Source organism: Bombina bombina, chromosome 9 (assembly GCF_027579735.1).
Source record: "Bombina bombina isolate aBomBom1 chromosome 9, aBomBom1.pri, whole genome shotgun sequence".
In the NCBI taxonomy this organism is placed as follows: Eukaryota; Metazoa; Chordata; class Amphibia; order Anura; family Bombinatoridae; genus Bombina; species Bombina bombina.
This window is the reverse complement of record NC_069507.1, coordinates 139,155,858-139,182,535: the sequence shown is the minus strand read 5'-3', so window position 1 is coordinate 139,182,535 and position 26,678 is coordinate 139,155,858. Positions and strand designations below refer to the sequence as shown.

The window sequence follows — 26,678 nt, the reverse complement described above, 5'->3', positions numbered from 1 at the left end:
CTCTCCTTTATCGGTATAGATAGGGGTATAACCAATAATAGAGGGGGGGATAACGACAAAATTCTCCTCCAAAAGGAATGCAGGTGGATCTCAGTTTTGGGTACACAGCTTCCTGCAGGCCTCAATGATAAATTGGATATGGCCTGCTTTTTATAATTGGACACATTCTCTTGCGTCTTGTATTACAGTTAGCTAAGTTCGGTTAATCATAAATCAATAGATGTTTGCAACATTAATATATTTATATCTTTCTTTTTTACATTTCTTAAAATATGCAATGTAAAGTAGGATATGTCCCTGTAATACTTTTGTTTGAGTATCGACACTTTGTGTCTTTTTTCCAATTGTTGATACTTTGTATATACCTGCAATATTTTCACCCGTCAGTAGAGGCGCATAACGATACTGCGTATAAATAGGGTGACAGGTGCACCCTGGATATCACGCCCTGACGAAGCCCGTTAAGCAATTTGGACGCACGGGTGAAACGCGCGTCGGCATAGGTCCAGCCGACCGGATCACGTGATGTGCGTATGAGGATCTCAAAGCAAAGAATCTGCAAACAAGTCCTGCGGTTTTCTACCAGGCACATTTAAAGCAAAGTCAGGATCAATACTCAGCATCTTTTGGCTTCCATGGTCATTGACTCACAGCGATTCGGCACGGCCGATTTGTCACTGAAGCTATCAGGTCGTATGGTTCCATATTGTTACTAGATTCCTTGCCGCTAACCGCATTAATCAGCTCTGGCTTATGTGCATGAATTTCGCACTTGGCAAACGCCACTCTGTCGAGAGGGGGCGCAGCTTTTTCTAGGATCACAGTTTATTGAATAACAGATGGACAGACACATGCTTAATACTAACACATTCATCTGCTTCCCTGCATAGCATGCTATAACGCTGTCTGCCTAAATGTGCTTATTAATACCTTGTCTGCAAAACATGTTATTCATACATGAAGATTGAAATGTCTTGTTTATCTACTTTTGTACATATCCTGAGGGCGTGTCTCCATTTGATCACTTAGATCCCATTACTCTACCTGCCCGACTGCTATACCTCCTGAGTGAGGTGTCGGATGCAGCAGGGTGTAGTTGATCTCTGGCATACGCTTCCCCTCTGAATATAATTTCTTTAATGTACAGATTGCAAGGTATGTTTGACTAGTATATCCCGCATGTAATAAAGCTGTCATCACTTTCTTAGATCCCTTTTTACGCTTTTACCTGCCCAGCAACTACCTCTTCACAGAGGTGCTGTGAGCAGCCGGGTGTAGGAAGTGTGACAGGCTTTACTCAAAGTCAGCTTTGTATTGTGCTGTATTCTCATATTTGGCAACTTGCTCCGCACATCCCCTGACCGGTCAGGTTCTGTCTATTGGACTCGAAAGGTCCCATAGTATTTGTTTCCTTTTGATGAATATTACTGTTGCAAACCGATTTTGTACTTCACACACAGTGTATTTTTCCTATCCTTGCGGTGCAAGGGTGGAGGCAGGACTCCCGAATGCCACCTCCTCTACTACTTATGTATATAAATTGTGCTAGTAAATATTGATTATTTTCAAAAGAGTGCTGTTTCCCTGTCTTTTTTTCAACCTGGTGATTTTCCAGGATGAGTTCTCTTGTTATATTACACATTATAATACTATATAAGGGCCTGCACCATAAGTATTTATGAATCAAACAAGGACCGATTTGAGGTAACCTTGTACACTAGCCTATATATATAGCATTTGCTTCTCTCCCGTATTTATTTCTTGATAATATATATATATATATATATATATATATATATATATATATATATATATACACATATATATATATACACATATATATATATACATATATACACATATATATATATATACACATATATACACACACACACACATATATATATATATATATATATATATATATATATATATATATATATATATATATATATATATATATATATATATATATATATATATATATATACACACACACACATATACATATATACACACACACGCACAATAATCAAACAGGCAAAAATATTAAATTGACTGCTGCCCCAAGAACCTTTTTGTTACGTAAGGCTGCAAAATCATCAAAATGGTAGCATTTAGTAAACAGTATTCAGACTACCAAGTGGCTGCCTTGCAAATTTGATACACTGAAGCCTCCTTTTGGAAAGCCCAAGAATTGGCAACTGACCTTGTAGAATGAGCAGTAATCCACTGCGTTGGAGGCTGATGTGCCTCCAATTAAGCTTTGTGAATCAAAAGTTTTAACGAAGAGGCTAAAGGAACAGCAGAAGCCTTCTGACCCTTCCTAGGACCAGAAAAAACAAAACAAACTGGAAGATATTCTAAAATCCTTAGTGTAGCATAAATGTAATATTTCAATGCTCTAACAACATCCAAGTAATGCAAAGATATCTCAGAAGCATTCTTAGGATTAGGACACAAAGAAACAACAACAATCTCCCTGCTAATTTTGTCTGAAGAAACAACCTTAGGGAAAAAAATAAAATACGTCCGTAAAACAGCCATATGATGAAAAATCAGATAATGAGGGTTCACAAGAAAGAGCAGATAACTCAGAAACTCTTAGCAGAAATAGCCAAAATAAATAACACTTTTGAAGAAAGTAGTTTAATGTCTAATTTATGCATAGGTTCAGTAGAAGGAGCCTGCAACACCCATATAAAGCCTATTTCTCCTCCATGGAATCTTAGCCTGGTGTTAACAGGTTTAATACAAACCAGAGCCTGAATAAAAACTATGAACATCAGCTTCAGAAAACTGGCAGATAGGCCCTTAGCTAGACCATTCTGCAAAAACTGCAGAATCCTAGGAATTCTGAAAGAATGTCAGGAAAAACCATGATTTATACACCATGAAAAAGAAAGGCCTTCCAGACCTTGTGATGGATTTTCCTAGTTATCAGGGTTCCAACCACAGAATCAGAGAAACCCATATATCTAAGGACTAAGCATTCAATTTCCATGCCATCAAGTTAGAGGTTTGAGATCCAGGTGGAAAAATAGACCTTGAGATAGGAGGTCTGATAAGCAGAGAAAGAGGCCAAGGAGGGCCAACAGGACATCTGAACAAGATTGGCATATGAAATACGGTGAGGCCAAGCTGGGGCAACCAGGATTACAGATGATTTCTCTAACCTTATCTTGGAAACCACTCTGGGAACAAGAACCAGAGGTGGAAATAGATAAGCAAAGCTTAAAAGACCATGGAACTACTAGAGCATCCACTAACTCTGCCTGAGGATCCATGGACCTCACAAAGTAACTGGCAACTTTTTTGTTTAATTGAAAGGCCAACCGATCTATTTCTGGGAGACTCCAAAGATCCACAATCTGACTGAACACATCCTTGATGTAAAGACTGACGACTGAGAAAGTCTGCCTCCCATTTGTCCACTCCTGGAACTTGAATTGCAGAGACTAGACACGAATTTACTTCTGCCCAGAGAGAAAATCCAAGACACCTCTGGAAACAGGGATGAGGCTCCCTTTTCAACAGAGGCCAAACATGAAGAGCCCTGAAAATTGCACGGAGTTCTAAAACATTAATTGGTAACCTCGCCTTCCAAGGATTCCAAACTCCTTGTACTGTCAGAGACTCCCAAACAACTCTCCCTCCTGAAAGACTTGTATCTGTAGTGATCACAGTCTAGGTAGGATTAGCAAAAGAAGCTCCCTGAATAACAAACTGATGATCCTGTTAACAAGTTAGAGACTGACTTTTATTGGGATCCAAAAATATCTTTTGAGACACACGAGTATAATCCCTGCACCATTGACGCAACATACAAAGCTGAAGATGCTTCATGTGAAATTAAGCAAATGGAATTGCATCCGAGGCTGCAATCATGAGACCTAGGACTTCCATACACAGAGACACTGAAGGAAACAAGAGACTGAAGGTTCAGACAAACTGACACCAATTTCAACCTTCTCTGGTCTGTTAGAGAAAGACTCATGAATACTGAATCTATTTGTAAACCGAAAAAGTTACCTTTGTCTGAGGAACCAAAGAACTCTCTGAAAATGTATCCTACAACCATGCTGTTGAAGAAACAACAAGAGTGAGATACTGCTAAAGGGAAAGATGGAGCTATGAACAGAGATATTATCCAGTTATGGAAACACTGCAATACCCTGAGACATGATCACACACAAAAGGCCCTTTGTGAATAGTCTTTGATCTGTAACCAGAAAAATGGAAGAGCAACCAACTGAAAATACCGGTCCAGAAAAGCAAACCTCAAACTGGAAATAATCTCTGTGAATAGGAACATAAAGGTAAGCATATGTTAAATCTATTGTGGACAAACAGACCTTGCTGAACAAAAGGCAGAATAATTTGGATAGTTTCCATTTTAAAAGATGGAATCCTTACAAACCTGTTCAGAGCCTTTAGATCTAGAACTGGTCTTAAAGTACCTTCCTTCTAAGGAACAATGAAGAGATTTGAATACAATTCCTTCCTCTGTTCCTGCAAAGGAACTGGAACATCCACTCCCATATCTTCCAGATCTGATACAGACTGAAAAAAAAATTGAGCTTTTTTAGGACTCTCTGGAATATTGGACAGAAAAGAAAAAAAAAAACACACACAAAAAACTTTTCTCTGGGAGGTCTTGTTCTGAATCCTATTCAACATCCCTGGGAAACAATATTCCAAAACCAGGGATCTGAAACAGACAAACTAAGCCTTCTGAAAGAGACTTAATCTGCCCCTCTACCAGAAGTTCCAGATCAGGGGTCACACCATAATGCAGCTTTGGTAGTTGGGATAGGTTTCTTACCCTGCTTTGACTTATTTCAGTTAGCACTAGGTCTCCAGACTGAACCATAGGAAACTTGCTTTTGAGCAGAGGAGTTAGCTTTCTGTTCCTTTTTTTGATAAAAAACAAATTACTACAAGCTTTGGATTTCCCTCTAGATTTTCTGTCTTGAGGAATAAAAGCCCCTTTACTTCCAGTAATACTGGAAATATTAGAATGTAGATCAGAACCAAATAACTTATTTTCCTGAAAGGAAAGAGACAATCTAGATTTAGACACCATATCAGCAGAGCAGGATTTAAGCCATAAGGATTCTCCTGGCAAAGACTGCAAAGACATGCTTTTGACATTGACATTGAAGCCTGATGAAACAGCTTAGAGCTGAGAAATGCGTCACCTTGTTTTTATTATTTTAATAAAACCACTTTATATCCTGAACACTTGCTACCATCTTTTTTGCCATTTATCCCTCTGGCTGAGAGGGGATCTTTTCTGGGTCTATCCTGACCATTTGTGGTTCCGGACTTCCATCTGTGTCCAGTGGGCCTCTGTTTAAGTCTGGTGGGTGACTATATTGATCCCATCCTGCCTCTATAGCATCAAAGGAGATGCTACAACTATTTTGAGTACCATTCCCCTCTACCACATTGATTCACCTGTGTTAAGACAATACTAGGCCATATAGGCACCTGTGTTTCTTTATGTCGTTTTGATACAGACACCATATCAATACCGGAAGTTGGTCCCCTGGGTGACTGTAAGAGATCCCAGACTGTCTCCATAGCACTAATTGAGGTGCTTCTACATATTGTGAGTTCACTCCCTGTACACATATCTATTTGTTTTTGGACCAAACAATATTGGGCCATGTGGCGCTTCTGTCCTCTCTTGTCTTTGCTTTTGACACTGAAGAGACACCAAATTTGTTATTGTTTAAAAAACATAATTTATGTAAGAACTTACCTGATAAATTCATTTTTCATATTAGCAAGAGTCCATGAGCTAGTGACGTATGGGATATACATTCCTACCAGGAGGGGCAAAGTTTCCCAAACCTCAAAATGCCTATAAATACACCCCTCACCACACCCAAAAATCAGTTTAACGAATAGCCAAGAAGTGGGGTGATAAGAAAAAAGTGCGAAGCATAAATATAAGGAATTGGAATAATTGTGCTTTATACAAAAAAATCATAACCACCACAAAAAAGGGTGGGCCTCATGGACTCTTGCTAATATGAAAGAAATGAATTTATCAGGTAAGTTCTTACATAAATTATGTTTTCTTTCATGTAATTAGCAAGAGTCCATGAGCTAGTGACGTATGGGATAATGACTACCCAAGATGTGGATCTTCCACGCAAGAGTCACTAGAGAGGGAGCGATAAAATAAAGACAGCCAATTCCGCTGAAAAAAATCCACACCCAAAAACAGAATTTATGTTTACCTGATAAATTACTTTCTCCAACGGTGTGTCTGGTCCACGGCGTCATCCTTACTTGTGGGATATTCTCCTCCCCAACAGGAAATGGCAAAGAGCCCAGCAAAGCTGGTCACATGATCCCTCCTAGGCTCCGCCTTCCCCAGTCATTCGACCGACGTAAAGGAGGAATATTTGCATAGGAGAAATCATATGATACCGTGGTGACTGTAGTTAAAGAAAATAAATTATCAGACCTGATTAAAAAACCAGGGCGGGCCGTGGACCGGACACACCGTTGGAGAAAGTAATTTATCAGGTAAACATAAATTCTGTTTTCTCCAACATAGGTGTGTCCGGTCCACGGCGTCATCCTTACTTGTGGGAACCAATACCAAAGCTTTAGGACACGGATGAAGGGAGGGAGCAAATCAGGTCACCTAGATGGAAGGCACCACGGCTTGCAAAACCTTTCTCCCAAAAATAGCCTCAGAAGAAGCAAAAGTATCAAATTTGTAAAATTTTGTAAAAGTGTGCAGTGAAGACCAAGTCGCTGCCTTACATATCTGATCAACAGAAGCCTCGTTCTTGAAGGCCCATGTGGAAGCCACAGCCCTAGTGGAATGAGCTGTGATTCTTTCAGGAGGCTGCCGTCCGGCAGTCTCGTAAGCCAATCTGATGATGCTTTTAAGCCAAAAGGAGAGAGAGGTAGAAGTTGCTTTTTGACCTCTCCTTTTACCAGAATAAACAACAAACAAGGAAGATGTTTGTCTAAAATCCTTTGTAGCATCTAGATAGAATTTTAAAGCACGAACTACATCCAAATTGTGCAACAAACGTTCCTTCTTTGAAACTGGATTCGGACACAAAGAAGGCACGACTATCTCCTGGTTAATGTTTTTGTTAGAAACAACTTTCGGAAGAAAACCAGGTTTAGTACGCAAAACCACCTTATCTGCATGGAACACCAGATAGGGAGGAGAACACTGCAGAGCAGATAATTCTGAAACTCTTCTAGCAGAAGAAATTGCAACCAAAAACAAAACTTTCCAAGATAATAACTTAATATCAACGGAATGTAAGGGTTCAAACGGAACCCCCTGAAGAACTGAAAGAACTAAATTGAGACTCCAAGGAGGAGTCAAAGGTTTGTAAACAGGCTTGATTCTAACCAGAGCCTGAACAAAGGCTTGAACATCTGGCACAGCTGCCAGCTTTTTGTGAAGTAACACAGATAAAGCAGAAATCTGTCCCTTCAAAGAACTTGCAGATAATCCTTTCTCCAAACCTTCTTGAAGAAAGGATAGAATCTTAGGAATTTTTATCTTGTCCCAAGGGAATCCTTTAGATTCACACCAACAGATATATTTTTTCCATATTTTGTGGTAGATTTTTCTAGTTACAGGCTTTCTGGCCTGAACAAGAGTATCAATGACAGAATCCGAGAACCCTCGCTTTGATAAGATCAAGCGTTCAATCTCCAGGCAGTCAGTTGGAGTGAGACCAGATTCGGATGTTCGAACGGACCTTGAACAAGAAGGTCCCGTCTCAAAGGTAGCTTCCATGGTGGAGCCGATGACATATTCACCAGGTCTGCATACCAAGTCCTGCGTGGCCACGCAGGAGCTATCAAGATCACCGATGCCCTCTCCTGATTGATCCTGGCTACCAGCCTGGGGATGAGAGGAAACGGCGGGAATACATAAGCTAGTTTGAAGGTCCAAGGTGCTACTAGTGCATCTACTAGAGTCGCCTTGGGATCCCTGGATCTGGACCCGTAGCAAGGAACCTTGAAGTTCTGACGAGAGGCCATCAGATCCATGTCTGGAATGCCCCACAACTGAGTAATTTGGGCAAAGATTTCCGGATGGAGTTCCCACTCCCCCGGATGTAATGTCTGACGACTCAGAAAATCCGCTTCCCAATTTTCCACTCCTGGGATGTGGATTGCAGACAAGTGGCAGGAGTGAGTCTCCGCCCATTGAATGATTTTGGTCACTTCTTCCATCGCCAGGGAACTCCTTGTTCCCCCCTGACGGTTGATGTACGCAACAGTCGTCATGTTGTCTGATTGAAACCGTATGAATTTGGCCTTTGCTAGCTGAGGCCAAGCCTTGAGAGCATTGAATATCGCTCTCAGTTCCAGAATATTTATCGGGAGAAGAGATTCTTCCCGAGACCAAAGACCCTGAGCTTTCAGGGGTCCCCAGACCGCGCCCCAGCCCACCAGACTGGCGTCGGTCGTGACAATGACCCACTCTGGTCTGCGGAAGCTCATCCCCTGTGACAGGTTGTCCAGGGACAGCCACCAACGGAGTGAATCTCTGGTCCTCTGATCTACTTGTATCGTCGGAGACAAGTCTGTATAATCCCCATTCCACTGACTGAGCATGCACAGTTGTAATGGTCTTAGATGAATTCGCGCAAAAGGAACTATGTCCATTGCCGCTACCATCAAACCTATTACTTCCATGCACTGCGCTATGGAAGGAAGAGGAACAGAATGAAGTACTTGACAAGAGTTTAGAAGTTTTGATTTTCTGGCCTCTGTCAGAAAAATCCTCATTTCTAAGGAGTCTATTATTGTTCCCAAGAAGGGAACCCTTGTTGACGGAGATAGAGAACTTTTTTCTACGTTCACTTTCCACCCGTGAGATCTGAGAAAGGCCAGGACAATGTCCGTGTGAGCCTTTGCTTGTGGAAGGGACGACGCTTGAATCAGAATGTCGTCCAAGTAAGGTACTACTGCAATGCCCCTTGGTCTTAGCACCGCTAGAAGGGACCCTAGTACCTTTGTGAAAATTCTTGGAGCAGTGGCTAATCCGAACGGAAGTGCCACAAACTGGTAATGCTTGTCCAGAAATGCGAACCTTAGGAACCGATGATGTTCCTTGTGGATAGGAATATGTAGATACGCATCCTTTAAATCCACCGTGGTCATGAATTGACCTTCCTGGATGGAAGGAAGAATTGTTCGAATGGTTTCCATTTTGAACGATGGAACCTTGAGAAACTTGTTTAGGATCTTGAGATCTAAGATTGGTCTGAATGTTCCCTCTTTTTTGGGAACCACGAACAGATTGGAGTAGAACCCCATCCCTTGTTCTCCTAATGGAACAGGATGAATCACTCCCATTTTTAACAGGTCTTCTACACAATGTAAGAATGCCTGTTTTTTTATGTGGTCTGAAGACAATTGAGACCTGTGGAACCTCCCCCTTGGGGGAAGCCCCTTGAATTCCAGAAGATAACCTTGGGAGACTATTTCTAGCGCCCAAGGATCCAGAACATCTCTTGCCCAAGCCTGAGCGAAGAGAGAGAGTCTGCCCCCCACCAGATCCGGTCCCGGATCGGGGGTCAACCTCTCATGCTGTCTTGGTAGCAGTGGCAGGTTTCTTGGCCTGCTTTCCTTTGTTCCAGCCTTGCATTGGCCTCCAGGCTGGCTTGGCTTGAGAAGTATTACCCTCTTGCTTAGAGGACGTAGCACTTGGGGCTGGTCCGTTTCTGCGAAAGGGACGAAAATTAGGTTTATTTTTGGCCTTGAAAGACCTATCCTGAGGAAGGGCGTGGCCCTTGCCCCCAGTGATATCAGAAATAATCTCTTTCAAGTCAGGGCCAAACAGCGTTTTCCCCTTGAAAGGAATGTTAAGCAATTTGTTCTTGGAAGACGCATCCGCTGACCAAGATTTTAGCCAAAGCGCTCTGCGCGCCACAATAGCAAACCCAGAATTTTTCGCCGCTAATCTAGCCAATTGCAAAGTGGCGTCTAGGGTGAAAGAGTTAGCCAATTTGAGAGCATGAATTCTGTCCAAAATCTCCTCATAAGAAGAATCTTTATTGAGCGCCTTTTCTAGTTCATCGAACCAGAAACACGCTGCTGTAGTGACAGGAACAATGCATGAAATTGGTTGTAGAAGGTAACCTTGCTGAACAAACATCTTTTTAAGCAAACCCTCTAATTTTTTATCCATAGGATCTTTGAAAGCACAACTATCTTCTATAGGTATAGTGGTGCGTTTGTTTAGAGTAGAAACCGCCCCCTCGACCTTGGGGACTGTCTGCCATAAGTCCTTTCTGGGGTCGACCATAGGAAACAATTTCTTAAATATAGGGGGAGGGACGAAAGGTATGCCGGGCCTTTCCCATTCTTTATTTACAATGTCCGCCACCCGCTTGGGTATAGGAAAAGCTTCGGGGGGCCCCGGGACCTCTAGGAACTTGTCCATTTTACATAATTTCTCTGGAATGACCAAATTCTCACAATCATCCAGAGTAGATAACACCTCCTTAAGCAGGGCGCGGAGATGTTCCAATTTAAATTTAAATGTAATCACATCAGGTTCAGCTTGTTGAGAAATTTTCCCTGAATCTGAAATTTCTCCCTCAGACAAAACCTCCCTGGCCCCCTCAGACTGGTGTAGGGGCACTTCAGAACCAATATCATCAGCGTCCTCATGCTCTTCAGTATTTTCTAAAACAGAGCAGTCGCGCTTTCGCTGATAAGTGGGCATTTTGGCTAAAATGTTTTTGATAGAATTATCCATTACAGCCGTTAATTGCATAGTAAGGAGTATTGGCGCACTAGATGTACTAGGGGCCTCCTGTGTGGGCAAGACTGGTGTAGACGAAGGAGGGGATGATGCAGTACCATGCTTACTCCCCTCACTTGAGGAATCATCTTGGGCATCATTTTCTCTAAATTTTGTGTCACATAAATCACATCTATTTAAATGAGAAGGAACCTTGGCTTCCCCACATACAGAACACAGTCTATCTGGTAGTTCAGACATGTTAAACAGGCATAAACTTGATAACAAAGTACAAAAAACGTTTTAAAATAAAACCGTTACTGTCACTTTAAATTTTAAACTGAACACACTTTATTACTGCAAATGTGAAAAAGTATGAAGGAATTGTTCAAAATTCACCAAAATTTCACCACAGTGTCTTAAAGCCTTAAAAGTATTGCACACCAAATTTGAAAGCTTTAACTCTTAAAATAACGGAACCGGAGCCGTTTTTATATTTAACCCCTTTACAGTCCCTGGTATCTGCTTTGCTGAGACCCAACCAAGCCCAAAGGGGAATACGATACCAAATGACGCCTTCAGAAAGTCTTTTCTGTGTATCAGAGCTCCTCACACATGCATCTGCATGTCATGCTTCCCAAAAACAAGTGCGCAATAGAGGCGCGAAAATGAGGCTCTGCCTATGATTAGGGAAAGCCCCTAGAGGATAAGGTGTCCAATACAGTGCCTGCCGGTTATTTTACATAATTCCCAAGAATAAAATAATTCCTCAAAGCTATGAAGTATTAAAATATGCTTATATATCAATCGTTTTAGCCCAGAAAATGTCTACAGTCTTAAAAGCCCTTGTGAAGCCCTTTTTTTCTTATGTAATAAAAATGGCTTACCGGATCCCATAGGGAAAATGACAGCTTCCAGCATTACATTGTCTTGTTAGAAATGTGTCATACCTCAAGCAGCAAAAGTCTGCTCACTGTTTCCCCCAACTGAAGTTAATTCCTCTCAACAGTCCTGTGTGGAAACAGCCATCGATTTTAGTAACGGTTGCTAAAATCATTTTCCTCTTACAAACAGAAATCTTCATCACCTTTCTGTTTCAGAGTAAATAGTACATACCAGCACTATTTTAAAATAACAAACTCTTGATTGAATAATAAAAACTACAGTTAAACACCAAAAAACTCTAAGCCATCTCCGTGGAGATGTTGCCTGTACAACGGCAAAGAGAATGACTGGGGAAGGCGGAGCCTAGGAGGGATCATGTGACCAGCTTTGCTGGGCTCTTTGCCATTTCCTGTTGGGGAGGAGAATATCCCACAAGTAAGGATGACGCCGTGGACCGGACACACCTATGTTGGAGAAATAAAGTTTAAATCTTATAATGAAAAAAACTGAAATTATAAGCAGAAGAATCAAACTGAAACAGCTGCCTGAGGTACTTTTCTACCAAAAACAGCTTCAGAAGAAGAAAACACATAAAAATGGTAGAATTTAGTAAAAGTATGCAAAGAAGACCAAGTTGCTGCTTTGCAAATCTGACCAACCGAAGCTTCATTCCTAAACGCCCAGGAAGTAGAAACTGACCTAGTAGAATGAGCTGTAATCCTTTGAGGCAGAGTTTTACCCGACTCGACATAAGCATGATGAATTAAAGATTTCAACCAAGATGCCAAAGAAATGGCAGAGGCCTTCTGACCTTTCCTAGAACCGGAAAAGATAACAAATAGACTAGAAGTCTTTCGGGAAATTCTTAGTAGCTTCAACATAATATTTCAAAGCTCTAACTACATCCAAAGAATGCAATGATCTCTCCTTAGAATTCTTAGGATTAGGACACAATGAAGGAACCACAATTTCTCTACTAATGTTGTTAGAATTCACAACCTTAGGTAAAAATTGAAAAGAAGTTTGCAACACCGCCTTATCCTGATGAAAAATCAGAAAAGGAGACTCACAAGAAAGAGCAGATAATTCAGAAACTCTTCTAGCAGAAGAGATGGCCAAAAGAAACAAAACTTTCCAAGAAAGTATTTTAATGTCCAATGAATGCATAGGTTCAAACGGAGGAGCTTGAAGAGCCCCCAGAACCAAATTCAAACTGCAAGGAGGAGAAATTGACTTAATGACAGGCTTTATACGAACCAAAGCTTGCACAAAACAATGAATATCAGGAAGATTAGCAATCTTTCTGTGAAAAAGAACAGAAAGAGCAGAGATTTGTCCTTTCAAGGAACTTGCAGACAAACCTTTATCCAAACCATCCTGAAGAAACTGTAGAATTCTCGGAATTCTAAAAGAATGCCAGGAAAATTGATGAGAAAGACACCAAGAAATGTAAGTCTTCCAAACTCGATAATATATCTTTCTAGATACAGATTTACGAGCCTGTAACATAGTACTAATCACAGAGTCAGAGAAACCTCTTTGACTAAGAATCAAGCGTTCAATCTCCATACCTTTAAATTTAAGGATTTGAGATCCTGATGGAAAAAAGGACCTTGTGACAGAAGGTCTGGTCTTAACGGAAGAGTCCATGGTTGGTAAGAGGCCATCCGGACAAGATCCGCATACCAAAACCTGTGAGGCCATGCTGGAGCCACCAGCAGAACAAACGAGCATTCCTTCAGAATCTTGGAGATTACTCTTGGAAGAAGAACTAGAGGCGGAAAGATATAGGCAGGATGATACTTCCAAGGAAGTGACAATGCATCCACTGCTTCCGCCTGAGGATCCCTGGATCTGGACAGATACCTGGGAAGTTTCTATTTCTGGAAGTCCCCACATTTGAACAATCTGAAGAAATATCTCTGGGTGAAGAGACCATTCGCCCGGATGTAACGTTTGGCGACTGAGATAATCCGCTTCCCAACTGTCTATACCTGGGATATGAACTGCAGAAATTAGACAGGAGCTGGATTCCGCCCATACCAGTATTCGAGATACTTCTTTCATAGCCAGAGGACTGTGAGTCCCTCCTTGATGATTGATGTATGCCACAGTTGTGACATTGTCTGTCTGAAAACAAATGAACGATTCTCTCTTTAGAAGAGGCCATGACTGAAGAGCTCTGAAAATTGCACGGAGTTCCAAAATATTGATCAGTAATCTCACCTCCTGAGATTCCCAAACCCCTTGTGCTGTCAGAGACCCCCACACAGCTCCCCAACCTGTCAGACTTGCATCTGTTGAAATTACAGTCCAGGTCGGAAGAACAAAAGAAGCCCCCTGAGCTAAACGATGGTGATCTGTCCACCACGTCAGAGAGTGTCGTACAATCGGTTTTAAAGACATTAATTGAGATATCTTTGTGTAATCCCTGCACCACTGGTTCAGCATACAGAGCTGAAGAGGTCGCATGTGAAAACGAGCAAAGGGGATCGCGTCCGATGCAGCAGTCATAAGACCTAGAATTTCCATGCATAAGGCTACCGAAGGGAATGATTGTGACTGAAGGTTTCGACAAGCTGAGATCAATTTCAGACGTCTCTTGTCTGTCAGAGACAGAGTCATGGACACTGAATCTATCTGGAAACCTAAAAAGGTTACCTTTGTCTGAGGAATCAATGAACTTTTTGGTAAATTGATCCTCCAACCATGATCTTGAAGAAACAATACAAGTCGATTCGTATGAGATTCTGCTAAATGTGAAGACTGAGCAAGTACCAAGATATCGTCCAAATAAGGAATTACCACAATACCCTGTTCTCTGATTACAGACAGAAGGGCACCGAGAACCTTTGTAAAAATTCTTGGAGCTGTTGCTAGGCCAAACGGTAGAGCCACAAACTGGTAATGCTTGTCTAGGAAAGAGAATCTCAGAAACTGATAGTGATCTGGATGAATCGGAATATGCAGATATGCATCCTGTAAATCTATTGTGGACATATAATGCCCTTGCTGAACAAAAGGCAGGATAGTCCTTACAGTTACCATTTTGAATGTTGGTATCCTTACATAACGATTCAATATTTTTAGATCCAGAACTGGTCTTAAGGAATTCTCCTTCTTTGGTACAATGAAGAGATTTGAATAAAACCCCAGCCCTTGTTCCAAAACTGGAACTGGCATAATTACTCAAGCCAACTCTAGATCTGAAACACATTTCAGAAATGCTCGAGCCTTCGCTGGGTTTACTGGGACACGGGAAAGAAAAAATCTCTTTGCAGGAGGCCTTATCTTGAAGCCAATTCTGTACCCTTCTGAAACAATGTTCTGAATCCAAAGATTGAGAATGGAATTGATCCAAATTTCTTTGAAAAAACGTAATCTGCTCCCTACCAGCTGAGCTGGAATGAGGGCCGCACCTTCATGTGGACTTAGGAGCTGGCTTTGGTTTTCTAAAAGGCTTGGATTTATTCCAGACTGGAGATGGTTTCCAAACTGATACCGCTCCTGTGGATGAAGGATCAGGCTTTTGTTCCTTATTGTGACGAAAGGAACGAAAACGATTATTAGACCTAAATTTACCTTTAGATTTTTTATCCTGTGGTAAAAAAGTTCCTTTCCCTCCAGTAACAGTTGAGATAATAGAATCCAACTGAGAACCAAATAATTTATTACCCTGGAAAGAAAGGGAAAGCAAAGTTGACTTAGAAGACATATCAGCATTCCAAGTTTTAAGCCATAAAGCTCTTCTAGCTAAAATAGCTAGAGACATATACCTGACATCAACTCTAATGATATCAAAGATGGCATCACAAATAAAATTATTAGCATGTTGAAGAAGATTAATAATGCTATGAGAATTATGATCTGTTACTTGTTGCGCTAAAGCTTCTAACCAAAAAATTGAAGCTGCAGCAACATCCCCTAAAGATATAGCAGGTCTAAGAAGATTACCTGAACACAAGTAAGCTTTTCTTAGAAAGGATTCAATTTTCCTATCTAAAAGATCCTTAAAGGAAGTACTATCTGCCGTAGGAATAGTAGTACGTTTAGCAAGAGTAGAGATAGCCCCATCAACCTTAGGGATTTTGTCCCAAAACTCTAATCTGTCAGATGGCACAGGATATAATTGCTTAAAACGTTTAGAAGGAGTAAATGAATTAGCCAAATTATTCCATTCCCTGGAAATTACTTCAGAAATAGCATCAGGGACAGGAAAAACTTCTGGAATAACTACAGGAGATTTAAAAACCTTATTTAAACGTTTAGATTTAGTATCAAGAGGACCAGAATCCTCTATTTCTAATGCAATTAAGACTTCTTTAAGTAAAGAACGAATAAATTCCATTTTAAATAAATATGAAGATTTATCAGCATCAACCTCTGAGACAGAATCCTCTGAACCAGAAGAACCATTATCAGAGTCAGAATGATGATGTTCATTTAAAAATTCATCTGAAAAATCAGAAGTTTTAAAAGACTTTTTACGTTTACTAGAAGGAGGAATAACAGACATAGCCTTCTTAATGGATTTAGAAACAAAATCTCTTATGTTATCAGGAACACTCTGAGTATTAGATGTTGACGGAACAGCAACAGGTAATGTAACATTACTAAAGGAAATATTATCTGCATTAACAAGTTTGTCATGACATTCAGTACAAACAACAGCTGGAGGAACAGATACCACAAGTTTACAGCAGATACACTTAACTTTGGTAGATCCAGCACCAGGCAGCGATTTTCCAGAAGTATCTTCTGACTCAGTGTCAATGTGGGACATCTTGCAATATGTAATAGAAAAAACAACATATAAAGCAAAATTGATCAAATTCCTTAAATGACAGTTTCAGGAATGGGAAAAAATGCCAGTGAACAAGCTTCTAGCAACCAGAAGCAATAAATAATGAGACTTAAATAATGTGGAGACAATAGTGACGCCCATATTTTTTAGCGCCAAAAAAAAGACGCCCACATTATTTGGTGCCTAAATGCTTTTGGCGCCAAAAATGACGCCACATCCGGAACGCCGACACTTTTGGCGCAAAAAAATGTCAAAAATGATGCAACTTCCGGCGACACGTATGACGCCGGAAATAGAAAAAAAATTTGCGCCAAAAAAGACGCAATAAAATGAAGCATTTTCAGCCCCCGCGAGCCTAACAGCCCACAGGGAAAAAGTCAAATTTTAAGGTAAGAAAAAATTGATTTATTCATATGCATTATCCCAAATATGAAACTGACTGTCTGAAATAAGGAACGTTGAACATCCTGAGTCAAGGCAAATAAATGTTTGAATACATATATTTAGAACTTTATATAAAAGTGCCCAACCATAGCTTAGAGTCACAGAAAATAAGACTTACTTACCCTAGGACACTCATCTACATGTAGTAGAAAGCCAAACCAGTACTGAAACGAGAATCAGTAGAGGTAATGGTATATATGAGTATATCGTCGATCTGAAAAGGGAGGTAAGAGATGAATCTCTACGACCGATAACAGAGAACCTATGAAATAGACCCCGTAGAAGGAGATCATTGAATTCAAATAGGCAATACTCTCCTCACATCCCTCTGACATTCACTGCACGCTGAGAGGAAAACCGGGCTCCAACCTGCTGCGGAGCGCATATCAACGTAGAATCTAGCACAAACTTACTTCACCACCTCCATAGGAGGCAAAGTTTGTAAAACTGATTTGTGGGTGTGGTGAGGGGTGTATTTATAGGCATTTTGAGGTTTGGGAAACTTTGCCCCTCCTGGTAGGAATGTATATCCCATACGTCACTAGCTCATGGACTCTTGCTAATTACATAAAAGAAAGATAGATATCCCTTTATTACCCATTCCCCCGATTTGCACAGCCAACATGGTTATGTTAATATACTTTTAACCTCTGATTACCTTGTATCTAAGCCTCTTGACAGCATCCTGATCACATGGCTATTTTTTTATTATCTATTGATTGCATTTTAGCCAATTAGTGCAGTGTCAATCACAACCAACTGGAGAGAGCATGTTATCTACATGGCCCACATGGATTAGCAGTCTCTTGTGAAAAGCTAATAAAAAAGCATGTAAGAGGCTGTCTGTAATGAAATTTAGAGGTTTAAGTGTTATAACGTATATTAATATAACAATGTTAGTTGTGCAAAGCTGGGGAATGGGTAGTAAAGGAGTTATATATTTTTTTAAACAACAATAATTTGGGTGTAGACTGTCCCTTCAATCTTCATAATATCAAAATCAGCATCACAAATAAAAGAATTAGCACTCTGCAGCAAACCCATAATATTTGCACTAACAGAGTCATCAGAATACTGTTCTGAAAGGCTAGACAACCAGTAAGTAGAAGCAGCAGCTACATCAGCAATATAAATAGCTGTTTTGAGAATATAACCTGCATGTAAAAAGGCCCTTCTATGAAAAGATTCTAACTTTCTGCCTTAAGGGTCATTCAAAGAAATACAAAACACTATCACTGCTCTCAGGACGCATAGTATTTGTAGAAGGTAAAATCTAAACTTCCCTATTATGCTTGTTTGGAGGGAGCGCAGCCAGCGCTTCAGAAACTGCAGCCTTGATAAAAAAAAAAATCACAGCAGGCGGCACTACCTCAGCATTATCCTGTAATAAACAAGGAGTAGGTGCATTAGTACCCAGAGAAACAACATTAGATTGGTCTGATTCCATTAACAAATCTAGACATGAGCCGCATAAATGAGCTGGAGAAGGCACTTCAGCTCTCTAACAATAAGCAGATCTAATAATGGTAGAAAGGTGTTCAGGAGACTCTGTTTCTTGGGTAGATTTAGGGACAGAATCATGCTGCTCCATTATAGCAAAACAAAGCAAGATAAATATACATTAAATCCGAGCACGTGGGGAAAAAAAAAAAAACCTAACACCACAACATAAGAATGCGAACGTGCACTAACCCGACAGGCGTAAAACGGTGCACAGAAAAACAATAGAAGACTAACCTGACAAGTGCAACCCCGATGCACAAAAAACTAAGCAAGCCAAAAAAGCTGATGCCTGCAAAAGAGCAAGGGAATAGTGAAAAGGTTCTGTCCCAGGGCCATATATATTAACAAACATATATACATAGAAACTAAAAAAGTGCCCATAACATAGCCATAGGAGTGAAAAAAATGTTAATAAAAAGACACTTACCAATAGACACTCGTCCACTAGCAATTAAGCAGCAGACAAACCAGTACTGAAACATGTCAGCAAATGTTATGTAATAGGAGTATATTGTAGATCCATAAAGGGAGGCAAGTCAATGTGATCAGTTAGTGGTGAAAAAATAATTATAAACCATCCTTCTGAGAAGCACTGTATTCTGAGGGGAAACTGGGCCTCAATATAGACTGAAAACACCTCTCTCTGAAGAATCAAATGCACATATTCAGTCTTCAACTACCTCATTGGAGGCAAAGTAAAGCCTGAGGTATTTGTGAGGGGGGGTGTTATAGAGTTCTTGGGCATTGGAGATCTTTGCCTACTCCTAGTGGTAGATAAGAGTAATTCCCATAAGTGAAGGATTATGGACTCTCACCACCTGTATAAAAGAACATTTTGGATTTTACGTCTCTTTAATAATGCAATGCTCTAATGTGCTAGAGCATTTTATTATTGCTTAAAAGGAACACTAAAGTCGAAATTAAACTTTCCTGATTCAGATTGAACATGCAATTTTAAATAACTTTCCAATTCACTTCCATTATCAACATGTACACAGTCCTTGTATTAGCACTTTCTGGGACACCAGTTCCTACTGAGCATTAGCAATAATTTACAGTATATACTGTACATATGGGCATTTTGTGATAGGCTGATGGCTATCACGTGATGCAGGGGGAGGAAAATAGAACATATATGTACCGCTCATTTGAAATTCAGACAAAGTGCTTTTGCATTTGTCGATTATGCAGTTCTGCTATATTTAGTGGTCATTTACACATAACTATTGATAATGTAGAGAAACACAGATGGAATTAATAATACAAAAAAAATGTTATACATGAAAATGTTGTAAAAAGGCCATACCTTCTTATGGGTCCTCTTATAAGGTCAGTTGTATATACCACTCCTTCTATTCTGTGTCCACGAGCCCGTGCAAAGACTTAAAAAAAAGAAAACAATTAGTTCAAATGTAAAAGGACTTGAATGCTTTGTATAAAGGAATATATTTAAATAAATAAATAAATAATAATAATACCATGCATGGAACTTCCTGGATCCCATCCATCAACATCAATCAAATACCTAAAGAATGAAAGAGGGAAAAAAAATGACAAAATTATATTTCTTCTTCCCTTTTCTCTATCTTCCGCACAAGTTACAGGTCTGCTTTTACGTCACTCATTTTTTAATTTATTTTTATATATATCCTGTAATATTTTGGTGGGTATTTGATACAGAGCACTGAGTACCAAGGAAAAGAAAATTATTTTTTAAATATCTCCAAAAGAAGAACACAGAACTAAAGCATTAAAAGGACAGGAGAAGTGGACCGAGCGCTACACCCAGGGCCTTAAGCTTACTAACTATATAGCCTCCTAGTAGGCTAACAATACAAAAGTTAAAATGGGGAGAGAGTAAGCGCTAAAAAGCTTAAAAGGCTAGTAAAAGGTACATTTTAATACATATAAAAATTTACAAATGGCAATCAGACGCATGGATCCATGTCTGACTTAACAAAAAAAAATATATATATATAATAAACAAATCTATAGTCTTGAGAAAGGCCTAGTCTAGGCCAAAACGCGTTGGCATACTGGTGAGCTTGGTTTTAATTAACTATATTATATATCATATACAGTGTTGCACTATTTGTTTCTCTTTTGTTCCCTTTTAGGTATTTTATCGATGTATTTGTTTGTTATGGATCTTACCAAGGATTTTTAACATCTGAATTAAGGATTTGTTTTCACTAGATCTTTAGTGCTTTTTAATATTATCACTGATTTTCTATTTTTGTCTTTTGATATTTTTGTCTTTTGATTTTTGACCTTTGTTTATCATTTGAATTCAAGTTTTCCACGTGGATTTTTTCACAAGTTATTTTTATTTTTATTTTTATACACCTCACGGATTTACAATTTTTTAATTTAGCAGCTGAACCACAATAATTTGACCCACTCAACGTTTACATTCTACTATTATTGACTTCACGTTATATTTCTACACGTCACTTTGGAGGAAACACTACTGGATTCACTTACATATAACCGGTTGAACATTTGAACATTTTTTATGTACGCCAATTTTTGTGAACACTATTTTTTGTGAATGCTATTTTTCTTTGTTGAAAGCTATTGTGTGCACTCAATCACTCACTTAGGTTGTTTATATTATTGAATGTACATGTCCTAACTCCTCATCACTGGCTCACTAAGTCAGCGTCACATGCTATACTCCATTGGATATTTTTAGATATTTTTAGATTTGTTTATTATATATATATATATTTTTTTTTTGTTAAGTCAGACATGGATCCATGCGTCTGATTGCCATTTGTAAATTTTTATATGTATTAAAATGTACCTTTTACTAGCCTTTTAAGCTTTTTAGCGCTTACTCTCTCCCCATTTTAAAGCATTAAAAGGGACATGAAACCCCAAAAATGTCTTTCATGATTCAGATAGAGCAATTGTAAACAACTTTCTAATTTACTTCTATTATCAGTGTTTCTTCGTTCTCTTGGTATCTTTTGTTGATAAAGCAGAGACTTATGCTTAGGAGTCAGCCCATTTCTGGAGTATTATAAGGCAGCAGTTCTGCAAGAATGTTATCCAATTGCAAGAGCACTAGATGGCAGCATATAGTGCTCCAGATGCATATCTAGGTATCTTCAACACAGAATATCATGGGAACAAAGCAAATTGGAAAATGATTTGCTCTGTCTGAATCACAAAATAATTTCTGGGTTTCATATCACTTTCATGCTAGCTACTTTAATAAATAAAAACAAATGGGGGAAACTTGCAAAAACACAGCAAGGTTATGAAATCTATACAAACTGGCAGTTACCTGCATATAAGGTATCCTGTTCTGTTAGTGCCAGTCGTACAATGAACACCAATGAGTTTATCTGAAATAAAAGTACAAGAAAAAAAAGTGCAATCGTATGATGCTTGTTGGAATAGAAAGCAGTAGAAAATATGCTTAAAAAAAGCAGTAGAAACAGAACTGCAATAAGTTGATAAATTCACAAAGTCTCAATAAACCAATACGACGTACAAAAGACAAAGCCTTTTTCTTTTAGGCAGCTTTAAAAGGGACAGTAAACACCTTGAGATTTTTATATAAAATGTTAAGTTATGTGTAACAAAACAACTTTGCAAAAACATAAATTATGCTTACCTTATAATTTTCTTTTCTTCAAATGGAAAAAAGTTTGTAGCTGCATTCATGACCTTTGGGAATTCAGAACCTGGCCACCAGGAGGAGGCAAATACACCCCAGCCAAAAGGCTTAAATACCTCCCCCCCACTTCCCTCATCCCTGTCAGGGTTTTTTCCCTGCTTTGTTTGCCATGTGCTGCTGGCAGTCATTTTACTCACCTCTCTTGCTGACTCTGGTGCATACTGTGTGATGCTGCTCATTTCCTGCACTTCCTTTTATGGCCAGACTGGTGTACATCATCCGTGTGAGACAGGATGCAGTCTCAGAATTGTAATGTCATCACTTATTATTTAAAGGGCCTCTGTTCACTATGCTTTGCCCTTGCGTTGTCTCAGACCTGTTTGTGAGAGCTCCTGTGTATTACCTGGCTGTCTGACGTCCCTCCTGGTTCTTGATCCCTGGCTTGTTCCTGACTCTGCTGTTCTCCTTGTTCCCGATTCCGGCTCGTCTGACTACTCGCTTTGGCCCCTGACTCGGCTCGTCTGACTACCAGCTCTGGTTTTGATTCCTGGCTTGTTATTTGACTTGTGGACTTTATTATTTTTTGCTATTAATAAAAGGTGTGATTATTTTTGCACTTCTCTTCTCAGTCTGGTTCCTGGCACCCTGACAATCCCCCAGTCATTCTGCCGAGGGAACAAGGAACAGTAGAAGAAATATCAGGGTGAAAAGGTGCCAGAAGAACAGACGCCCCACAGAAAAATACGGACGGGGAGCTGTGGACTCTTTCCATCTGAAGAAAATTATCAGGTAAGCATAATTTAAGATTTCCTTCATAAATGGAAAGAGTCCACAGCTGCATTCATTACCTTTGGGAAAACATTATCCAAGCTATAGAGGACACATTGCACAAACAGGAGGGTATGAGAGGTGGCCCATTCTGAGGGCACCAGGCCTGAAAACCCCTACCCAGCTTTGTCCGAAGCCGAGAACAATTTTGAAAAAAGGAAGAGGCCCAAGGACGCTGACCGCAGATAGTCCACAAACCTTGCTAGAGACCACAGGAACTAGACTCGACTGAGTCAACAGCCTTCATTCAGGAGACACCGCTGCCCAGCAGTCGGTCTCCAAACACACCCCTTACTAAAGAAAGGGAACAAGCTACCATATTCTTCCACAAAGAAGAAAAGACACAGAGAAAACAGGAATGTACTTGTAAAGCACAACTAATCACTCTTAAGGGACTCAAGGCGCTGCTCATCTTATCAACCTCGAAAGGAAGAAGGCTGAGTAGACCTGGCCGGGGAACGAACTTGCAACCCTCGGTTTGCTACAGTGCATTAGAATGCTGAGCTAGCTGTCCAGCTAGCATAAGGAACTCCAGACCAACAGAGACCCACCAGTCTCATAGAAACAAGGGGAGGCAACGCCCAGACCCCAGAATAACAGAAACCACGGGATAAGGCTGGGAGTCTAAAAAATATAGGATCTTCCCCTGACACAGTGCAACCGCACTTTAAAAAGCAAATGAAGACGAAGGTCCCCAAGTCGCAAAAAAGGTAGCTCAGAATACCAAATATTTAGAAAGAAATCTCGTGCAGCAAGCTCAGATAGGTCTGACGAACACCTGAAGCAAAAACACTGCACACGCAGCAGTCATCTAAAAATTACTCTGAAACTTAAATACTTGCAGGGCAAGCAGATGAAGATCGGATCCTTCAGATTGCTAAATATCCACTAACCAGCGGATAACGTTGCAGTCTAAGAGCCGCCAGTCCTTCCCACAAATCCCACAGATCCTGCTCCAACACCAGATCAGCCCAAGCAACAGACATGTCTGATAGACAGGGGGAACAGAAAGACCCCAAAGCCCCAGGTTATGGAAAGTAAAAGAGGGACTCACCCACCCCAACAGAGCTCAGGTGCCAACCCAATCACCCAAAGTAAGGCACTCCCAAGGAGAACCCCCTGGGACCTGAAACAGAGAAAAGTGCAATAGATCCGTAGGAAGACCTGTCACAGATCTCTTAGACAGTCTCTAGAGCAGTCTCTAGAGAGATCAAATTCCAACAGGTGGAACAGAGCACCTGATCCAACCTCCTACACACAGGGCAGGACAAAGAGAGAAGAAACCCCAGCTCATAAGGAAGACAAACTATCCCCTCAAAAGGGAAGGGCACAGATAAGAACAGCATACATGTCCACAAGACATGAAGCCATAGCATGATCAAAACACGGACCAAATGAAAAAATCATCCAGACACCACTGTTGAACTAACAGAGAAAAAACTCCCCATGAAGAGGAGCACACCCCGTCGGAAGGACTAGTTAGGTCTTAAAAAGTTTATAACCAGTACCCAAAGGTGGATATGAACTCTGGCCTTCCTGCTTGCAAGCCCAATAAGCTAGCCCCTATGTCACAACATAGGGTCCCTGAAAAAACTGGGTTGTCCCGAACCAGTCCACAGTATCCATAAGTCTCCAGACATCCAAGTAGGATCCAAGACAAGAATCATCATAGAACGAACGACATCCCCAGGGAACACAAGATACCCTGTCTGAAGCAATCAGACCTCAGAGGGGATGAAAACCGGGAAACCCGGAGAACGGGTACAGGACTCACTCGTAAATCCCAGCCCAAAGGGAAGAGAACACCCTTAGCCGGAGGTCAACACCCCCCCAACAAGGTGCTATGCTGCGACAAAGTCACACAATTTCTCTAGAGACCAAAGGCCCCAAGGGCAACACTAAGGGAAATGAGAACAAGAACAGAGTCAACCGAAAGAGAGTAGAAAGAAAGGCTAGTCTCCATAATGCTTTCAGATTAACGTTCCAGAGAACCACACCCAAGGGAGAAGAATGCAAAGCATCCTGAACCCAGGCAGAAAAACATCCCCTAAGCAAAAGCTTGGAAAAAGATACAACACCTCCTATCGCCACTGATATGAAGACGACTAACTCCTGAAGGAAAACAGAGCCTCCCGGCCTTCACTTCCTAATTAAGTAGCCAAAGCCGCCAGAAAAACCGGACGAAGTCCAGAAAGTCTTGAACCAAAGAAAGAGAACCTCTAAAAGGAACAAGTGCTAAAAGGACACTTCCAAGAGACCATGAAAGGCAAAAGCGTAAGAACAGCAGTACGAAGGACCTAAATCCTCCAAGCCTCCAACCCACAACGGGGAGGAACTCTCTAGTTCCCGGAAAAATCGGAAACAACTGAGCATGTCGCTGCAGATCTCAACGGACTCCCGGCCCACTAGATAGAAAGGCGAATGAAGACTGAACCAATCCCCCATGCCGCTAAGCAACCATGGACCCTCAAGTCCTCTCAGGATGCTAGTTGAAGCTTGTAAAATAAAAGAAAACAGCACAAATCATATTGTGATCACTAGGCACCCTCACCGAACCAACTTGACATAAAAAGGCACCACGTGTCTGAACTAGGCCTCAAAGACAGAAGGATTTGTACCCAGTCAGGACCAGCCTGAAACCAAGGGCCCCAGCACTGTCAAGGTCACATATAGTCTCCCGAGATGGAGGGATAAATTACAGGCAAACAGACATTTGTAAACAATGCGACTACAAAATCGCTAGTATCAATTCCAGAGAAGTTCCCAAAGGAAACATCACCCACAACATGAGCTTTAGACCAACTAAAAATCATCCTCACCGGATGAAAATAAAAGATAAGGCAACCCGTAGGTTATCGCCCAGGAAGAATGGACAGACCCGCAGGACCAGCCCAACAGGGGTCCGAGACTGCCAAGCTCAGAACTGGGAAAGGATACACAAATAACAGACTATAAGAAGATTACTTCATCCCCTTATGTCTACGCATGCAAGCGAATCTAAGAATAAGACTGAAAATCCCCAGACCCATTAAGAGTGGGATCCTCCAGCAACGCCAAAAACGTGCCTTAGTAGAACAAGAAGGCATGCCAGTCTATAATGAAAGGCGCAACATACCTCCGACGGGACAAAAGAAAAACACCGGCCCCCGAAGGCTGACACCCTGAGATCTCAGGGGCAGTCGCTCCCCCAGAGAGCTGAACTGGACCAGGCAATCCCAAGCCTGATGAGCCCCGGTTAACAAAACATGGACAATATTGTAAGCACACTCCCAGGAGGTGCAGATGAGCCAGCGCCAAAGATATGGCCATGCAGAACCATGTCGTAACCTCCGGTGGGAACAGGCCACTCTCCATAGAAGGATAAGTAGTGTTTGGGTTACCTGCATGCGTAGTAAGAGTTGATGGTATGGAACTCGTCTCGTGGGAAATAGAATCCCCAAATAGGCAGTTGGGTCAGTGGGCACCTGATTCCCCGATCCCGAGGAACAGAGCACTCTAAAACGGCATTCGGAACATAACTGATGGGCATGTATCACCCGGCCTAATCATATTCTTCGCAAGAAGTAGAGTCTGAATCAGACATCCATCTCCAAAAAATCAGAATCCTCCATAACTGGGACACTGAATAAAAAAATGGACCAATAAGAAAAATCTAAACGGCACCTTACACCCCCAATGGCTGGGGCACTCACCGCCTCCAGAGAACCAGACACCAGAGCACCAGGATTTCTCCGTCGCCACATGGTCAGGGATGGGGAAATGGAGTTACAAGGTAAACCGTGCAGTCCATGCAGAAGCGTGCCCGACAATAAAGGCTGCGTCACTAGACATAG

General features: G+C 40.9%; 1 protein-coding gene across 1 annotated transcript in view; it reads right to left on the bottom strand.

The window, feature by feature from the left end:
* Positions 1–26,678, bottom strand: part of LOC128640077 (uncharacterized) — a 227,037-nt gene that overhangs the window by 90,219 nt on the left and 110,140 nt on the right. Inside the window, exons 5-7 of the mRNA XM_053692408.1 lie at positions 21,682–21,742; positions 19,868–19,914; positions 19,696–19,771 (exon numbers count right to left, since the gene is read on the bottom strand). Coding sequence (XP_053548383.1) covers positions 19,696–19,771; positions 19,868–19,914; positions 21,682–21,742 — 184 coding nt within the window. The remainder of the gene's footprint in view (positions 1–19,695; positions 19,772–19,867; positions 19,915–21,681; positions 21,743–26,678) is intronic.